The following is a 7,916-nucleotide window of genomic DNA, read 5'->3' as shown; positions in this document are numbered from 1 at the left end:
ACCTGTATGGATATGCAAATTAAATGTCGAAAGAATTTGCGTTAATTCACAGTTCACTGGCCCCATTGTACAGAAAGATAACGATAGTTGACTGTGAGAACTTCTAGGTAAAACTGGCTGATAAGGTTGGCACCTGTGAGTCGTTCCAGCATGAAAACTTCTAGATAAAACTAGCTGAACGACATTGCCCGCCTTATGCAGAGTCGTTTTGACGTATGATTAGTGTCATTCTAAAGACCTAACTACTACAGGAGACATATGAAAGTCGAACTCTTTAGTATGGCACTAATCACGTGTCAGAACGACTCTGCATAATGCCCTGCTTGTCGACGGTCTGACTAGCTTGTAGCTGGTCGGCTCTCGCCTGCCGCAGTATTTCCATAAACGATTGAATAAAACACTTAATTAGTTCCAAATAACTATAGGTAGTCTGCATATTAATAAGGAAAAAACACTGAGGTACAAGTAAGAGAAATGCGATTATCATACATATAGTTCAGATAATGAATGTGGCCTTTGTTACTCACTAAAATTCTCTCATGGTAAAAGAGACGTTTTAGATATATGTATGAGTGAACGTTGAAAGAAACTTTTGTTCTTGATTCGTAGGAGATAAATTATCAGCAGTTCCCACCGAAGGAAAGAAATTATTTGCGTCGCAAAAACAAAGTATAAATTGAAGAATGATTTCTGTCTTTCCAAAATATATAGACCGTCCACAAAAATTACTTATATAACCTGGTGACAGTTATAGTGTTGTTCAGTCAGATCATGTGGAACCCACCTTGAGGCGATTTCACGCAATCCCAGGTGGTGGTTCAGAATTTTCAGCAGTTAAATCCGCTAGTCCTGTATCGTTGGCCCATTGACGAATGGTGACATTCCGATCCGCTAGCACTAACGCGTTCACGTTCTGTACATCATCTTCACTTGCAGGAGGATGGCCGGAGCGAGGCATACGTGTTAGTCGGGAGGCACAACAGGTGATTATAAGTTTTGTTCAACCCGAGAGAGTAAAGCAACCGGTGGTCCTAAATCAACAAGTCCACTATCCTGATCATTTCTAGACCACCGGTCGCTTGATACAAGCGGAAGTTCACCCCGTATACCCCCTTCCTCCTTTACTGAAGCTAGAAAATGAGCGTTTCAAATAAAAGGCCATATCTCCAAAACGAATGAAGATATTAATGAATTTATTTTTCCCGTTTTGTCTGTAAGGTGTGCTTTACAATTTTGTCTATTCATGCTTTGGATAGACTCAACGGTTTTTCGGAAAATTTAACAAACATTAAAAACTGACATATTTTCACTCTAATATTTTCTTTTTTGCTCTGTATCTCCCCAATGGGTTGAGATATGGAAAGAACATCCCTAATTAAATTTGTAGAGCATTAAATTATCTTTCCAACGGTACCAATATTATTAGCTTTACTTCCAGAAGTAGCCCTACAGCGAGGTAAGTTTCAAGACAAGTGCGCTTTGATTTGAATGCTGATGCTCGGAATGGCACCACTGAATTGCAGCTCACGTCAGTCAATGAAGATTTTGTTTCTGAGATAAAATCTGATTCTTTTCCAATATTTGAAGAACAGTTCTCATCCTTCTCTTTTGAGCTCTCCTGCACTGTTATGATCATTTCTAGATCTTTGGTCAATTGATACGACCGCGCATTACGGATCACAAAATTTTGAGATAAGTAAAGATCTCTTTTATAGTGTTAAAATCTATTTACAGTTGATATTCAGGATAATTCCGATTTCTCAACTCGATTTGTGTGCGACATTTCCACTGGTCGTTGAAAATAATTCCTTATTTCTTTAACTAAAATATTTATCTTACATAATGAAAAAGCAGAAAATATAAACAATGTAAGAACATATGAAAAGATGTCTTAAGTGGGATGGGCAAACACCACTTAAAGGTGATATACAGCGTGATTGATAACATCGTTGTACACCTGAAGGGTATTTCTAAAATCACGAATGAGCCTGTATTCTCTCAATGGTCACTTTAAAAATGTTTTTGCAGAAACCTCAATAACTATATTTGTACGCAATTATCAGAATATTATATCGAACTTGATAAAATACTTACCAATTACTGGAAACAAGCAGAACTATAATAATATTCTATATTATATCAAATCTGCGCAAAACATTTGCAAAACTACATATTTCTTTAGTCTTTTGAATCTGCATTAAATGAATCATTTTCTGGTACTAAGTGTTCGTATGTGTATTATAACTCTTGTTCCCATTACAGCTTCAGGTTTTCATGCTGTACAGCTACTGAAGCCCACACACACTTGAATTTGTTTGTGTAGCACACATGTTTACATGTACAAGACTTTAACTCTGGTAAACTTTTAGGCATAGATTCCTGAGTGGACCATTTTTCCGAGTAGGCACCAATTTTCCATTCGTAGTTTGAAAACCAAAAAGTTCGGGTTGAAGGAAGTCAATATTCGAGTCACTGGCGTGCCGCCAAATCTATTGTTTGAACAGGACTGGATTAACCCATCTGGAAGCCCGGGGATAGAATAAATATGTGACCCATGCTGACTTCACCTAATACATTTCTGTGAAAGTACAGTGGGAAAGTTAAGGGAATATGTTTCATATGTTTGGTCATATTTTGTGATGATTGTATCTTCATGATTCTTTTTAGATAGCCAGTTGTGATTTTGATGAGAGTAGATGCCCCTGTCCACCTGGAGGCCCGGGGCTATAGCCCCCTAAGCCCTTCCCTTAATCCGGCCCTGTGTTTGAAAGTATGCTTGTTTGATGTTTAGCACTCGAGCACCCTTCGTTGGTGGAGGTTTGTCTGAGTTTCTGTGACCGACCATATCAGCACAGACAGCATTGAACGAGAATTTTTGTGAATCGGTGTAGAGATTCACCACAAATTCTTCTGCACGTGCTATCTTCTTAGCATCCACATAATCAGATCCTAAGTTACTTAGGAAGAATGATTTTTAAAAAATATGCATTCTTTTTGCCAATTCCTGCGTAGCCTCCAATAAGTGCATGGAATGCTGGCAAGGAATGACATATTTCATCAGTGACCATTGAGAGAATACATTCTCATTCATGATTTTAGAAATACCCTTCAGGTGTACAGCTATATTATCAATCACCCTGTATATCACCTTTAAGTGATGTTTGCCCATCCCACTTACGACATCTTTACATATGTTCTTACATTGTTTATATTTTCTGCTTTTTCATTATGTAAGATAAATATTTTAGTTAAAGAAATAAGGAATTATTTTCAACGACCGGTGGAAATGTCGCACACAAATAGAGTTGAGAAATCGGAATTATCCTGAATATCAACTGTAAATAGATTTTAACACTATAAAAGACATCTTTACTTATCTCAAAATTTTGTGATTCTTAACTTGCGGTCGTATCAATTGACCAAAAATCTAGAAATGATCATAACAGTGCAGGAGAGCTCAAAGGAGAACGATGAGAACTGTTCTTCAAATATTGGAAAAGAATCAGATTTTATCTCGGAAACAAAACCTTCATTGACTGACGTGAGCTGCAATTCAGTGGTGCCATTCGGAGCATCAGCATTCGAATCAATTTCACTTTTCTTCAAACTTACCTCGCTGTACAGCTATTTTTGGAAGTAAAGCTAATAATATTTGTACCGTTGGAAAGATAATTTAATGCTCTACAAATTTAATTAAGGATTTTCTTTCCATTTCTCAACTCATTGGGGAGATACAGAGCAAAAAAGAAAATATTAAGGTCAAAATATGTCAGTTTTTAATGTTTATGTTAATTTTTTCGAAAAACCGTTGGGTCTATCCAAAGCATGAATAGACCAAATCTTAAAACACACCTTACAGATAAAACGGGAAAAAGAAATTCATTAATATCTTCCTTCGTTTTGGAAATACGTTCTTTTATTAAAAACGCTCATTTTCTAGCTTCAGTAAAGGAGGGAGGGGGTATGCGGGGGAAACTTCCGCTCGCATCAAGCGACCGGTGGTCTAAAAATGATCAGGATAGTGGACTTGATGATTTAGGACCACCGGTTGCTTTTACTCTTTCGGGTTGATCCAACTCCTTATTTTGAATACTTTTCCAAATTCTGCCTCCCGACTATGTGACATTTTGTCGTCCGTCAATAAAGGCTTTGACCCACCTTGCTACTGTACAGTATGGTAATGCACTTGCACCGGAAACATCTTGCAATACTTCGTAGCATTGTTTTGCATTCCTACCTCTAGCACATTCAATTTTCAACCAACTCCACTGATCTTGCTCCGTAAACATGACTGTACTCCACGAGTACTCGCTCACAACTGCCTTCTAAATGCTGGCGCTGCGTGCGCAGAGCGGAGGGCAGGCGAGTTCATGTGCTCTGATGAAGGATCGGCATCTAACCTAACGCTGGTATGAATTATAATGGATTGCTTTGTTCCCAAGTATATGTATAGCAGTGTTGCCATTACTAAAAATCCAACCCTTGTATTTTTGGCATTCAATTTCAACCTTCTTTGTCTCGCCTGAGGATCCACATTTGAATAAAAATGTATGATATAAACTTGGCTCCAGCCGAGTGCTAAAAATGTTCAAAAATTCACTTCAATCGGTTCAGCTATTTTCCTATGAAAAAGCGACAGACAGCGTCCTTTTAATTTTTGTTATAGAATACTCAGCTGCTCTTATCGTAACGTCATGCGAAAAGGAGAAATTTAAAATGGATCTGCACTTCGCGTTAAGAGCTCTTCCTGGCCTGAGATATAATCTAGCATTAAAATTTCCGAAATTTATCTGGTAAATGTCTCAAACATTTCTGCTAATGGCAAGTTCAAAAATTAAAGATGCCAGCCACCACTGGCTGATATTTAGCGCTTTACAGTTCAGTATTTTCTGAAGTTTAATTACCTTGTAGTAGTACTATTTACACCAGTGGCGGATCCAGGGGGCAATCTCCCCCCCACCAGAAGAGGAAAGTTTTTTTTTTTTTTTTTTTTTTTAATTTTATATATAAATCAAACCCATCCCAGAGTTTGGAGCTCTTAAAAGTAGCTCTAAGTAGCAGTATTATAACCCACCGCCCCCCAGAAGTCCGTCCTGGATCCGCCCCTAATTTACACTCTTATCTCTCACGTGGAATTTTGTTGTTCTCGCATTCTAGAAGGAAAGAAGGACGAAATAAAGCAGCAGTTTATTTTTGTTCTGGGGAAAAACTACTTGAAAATGTTATCAGGAAACTGATCATCAAATATTACACAGAGGATTACAACCCATCTATGCACTTAAGATAACGAAGGATTTTTATTATTAACGCAAGGGTTATCATCATCACCGAGAAATAATTTATATTCATAAAAATATTGTATTTACATAAAATCCAAAATTTCCCTTTCTGTTCTAACGCCAATTTCACCGACATTCCCTATTCTTTCGGAATATGGGATTTGTGGATGAGCAAGTACAGAGTAAAACCATCAAAAGGAAAACAAGAAAAGAAAGAAAGAATATAAACTGAAACTCCTGTTTACTACACTTACTCTTTCTGAAAATTCTACATGTCATTCATATGGAAGTTGACAACTAGATTCTTTTATACTACATTCATACGTGTGTCAACAGTATGTATGTATATAAGCCTTTTGTGCTAAGTACAATAATTAACTTAACAATTATACATCCAATAGAAGGCTTTTTGTTCAGAAGCAGCTAGTTTGAAACAGAAATTAATTTGATTTTTCAAACAAAAACGAAATATGGACGACGGATAAACACTGTGTACAGACAAGCAAATCTCACATTTTACAAACAATCTTAAAGCACATTTTAAGTTATAATAAATTAATTGTTTGCTTTTAAAAAAAATACACACAAATATTAGTATTTTTTAAAGTCACTACGGAGAAGAATTTCCATAAGTCACGATTTCACGTCTGATGTTCTTTTTGCGCCACTCCTTCAGATGATCGAGAATAAAACCATCGCCACCAAGCCACCTTCATTCTGTCCCAAATATTTTCTAAGCTGTCCATTGCTGGTCGAACATCAAGAATAGCAAACTCATAATTTTTGGAATTCACAGTACCTCCGTCATAGTAATCAATCACATATCTCACATCCTTTCCACAGCGGTCTACAATCCAATCGTGTCTATCAAATGGAAGCTCGTATCTACAACAAAAAGAAAAAGAACCAATTAATTATACAAATAAAGGGATACGAGTCTAGGCAATTCGCAAATTTACACTAATTCAATATTGTTACAATCATGTCCTATTTTTCTTACTGCTTCTTCACCAACATAATGATAGTTACAGAAATAATGGAAACATACATGTACTGCAACACGTAATCTTTGTACACCGAGTGCTCACTGAATTGCGACCGCCCCTCCACACAAACGTGGCCACCAGCTGAGCTGATTACATGACTACCCCGACTGGTAGTATTGCAGAGAAAGAACGCACTCGAGGCTACATGTTGGGTGACAGCACACTGTTATAATACGTGGTGGGCAGGATTTATCCGCATTTTAATAGGTCATGATTGTGGATACTCGAGCAATAGGTGCGTCAATAACCCAGACAGCAATACTTGTCGGATGCGCCTGTTCCTGTGTAGTGAGGGTGTACAAGGAGTGGGAAGAAAATGGAGTAACGGTCTCCAAGAGATGGAACTATAGGGGCGTACGGAAGTTCAAAACGTAGGGCGAGCGTCGCGTCAAACAGCTCGTGAAAGTCAAACGAACCATCAGTGCCCGGGAATTACGTGATCAATACAATGGTTGATGCACAACACCCATATCTCACGCAACTATACAACGTACACTGGCACGCATGCAGTTCCACAGCAGACGACACACTTGTCACCCAGTCCTTACGACTCGTGACCGCCGACTTCGTTGCGCTTGGGCATAGGAACACGCTAACTGGACCGTGGATGATTGGAAAAACCGTGTTGGTTCGATAAATCACGGTTTGTGCTACTCCTCTCGGACGAGCGTGTCCATGTGTGGCGCCAACAACACGAAGCTATGGATTCCTCGTGCATGGCAGATGGGGGTGTACTGTACAGACAGGAGGGGGCCGCTGTATGGTTTGGGGATGCTTCTGTTGGAATTAGGGGTGTTCGATAAGGCTGAGGACCTATCGAAATTCGGGAGTGAAAATTTATCGAGTTGTCATCGGTTACTCGAAACCGTTCAAGTATTTGAAATTATCGAAGTTTCAGGTATTATCGAAAGTTCGAATATTATCAAAGTTTCGAGTATTATCAAAAGTCAGAATATTATTGAAATTTCGGGTATTTGAAAGTTCTAGTCAGTGGCGTATTTAAGGGGGGTCTTCTGGGCTTAACCTCCGACATTTTATTTACTATTTACACAAAATTTTTACATTTCCAGGAATAAAGTTAGCAAAGCCCCCGAAACAAAATCGTAAATACGCCAATGGTTCTAGTGTTACAAAAATATCAGGTAATTTTGAAAATTTGATTATTACAGAAGTTTGGAGTATATTCGAAACTTCAAATATTAACAAAATTTCTGGTGTTCTCGAAACTTCGGGTGTTATCGAAATTTCGTGCATTATCCAAACTTTCAATATCACTGACATTTCGCTTATTGTCGAACCATTACGAAATTTCATTCGTCAAATATTCAAAAGTTTTCGAATGTCACCAAATTTTGTCAACCATGATTTCTTTTTTTGAAGTGGTTTTAGACCGTCTTTTATGCGCGAGGCTAATGATGTCCCCCTCCCCCCCCCCCCGCCAAATGTACATGCCTGACTAACATTCAAATCAAGGACCCCTAGCTTCAGAGTGCAGCAAGCTAACCCCCTTTGCTAGCAAGGTTGGCATGAAATCTTAAGTGCCGGTAACAATGCGGAAATTAATATGTCAGGTATGAAGGAAAAAGTGTCT

At 38.2% G+C, this 7,916-nt stretch overlaps 1 protein-coding gene across 1 annotated transcript in view; it reads right to left on the bottom strand.

Annotated features, from left to right (window-relative positions):
* Positions 1-5,503: 5,503 nt before the first annotated feature.
* The window catches only part of Cchl (Cytochrome c heme lyase), a 58,209-nt gene continuing 55,796 nt past the window's right edge, over positions 5,504-7,916 (bottom strand). The window contains exon 8 of the mRNA XM_081742735.1: positions 5,504-6,164. Within this exon, the coding sequence (XP_081598861.1) occupies positions 5,921-6,164 (244 nt within the window). The 3' untranslated portion in view covers positions 5,504-5,920. The remainder of the gene's footprint in view (positions 6,165-7,916) is intronic.

This window comes from Thermobia domestica, chromosome 16 (assembly GCF_964235325.1).
Source record: "Thermobia domestica chromosome 16, izTheDome1.hap1.1, whole genome shotgun sequence".
NCBI lineage: Eukaryota > Metazoa > Arthropoda > Insecta > Zygentoma > Lepismatidae > Thermobia > Thermobia domestica.
This window is presented reverse-complemented; position numbering and strand designations above follow the sequence as displayed.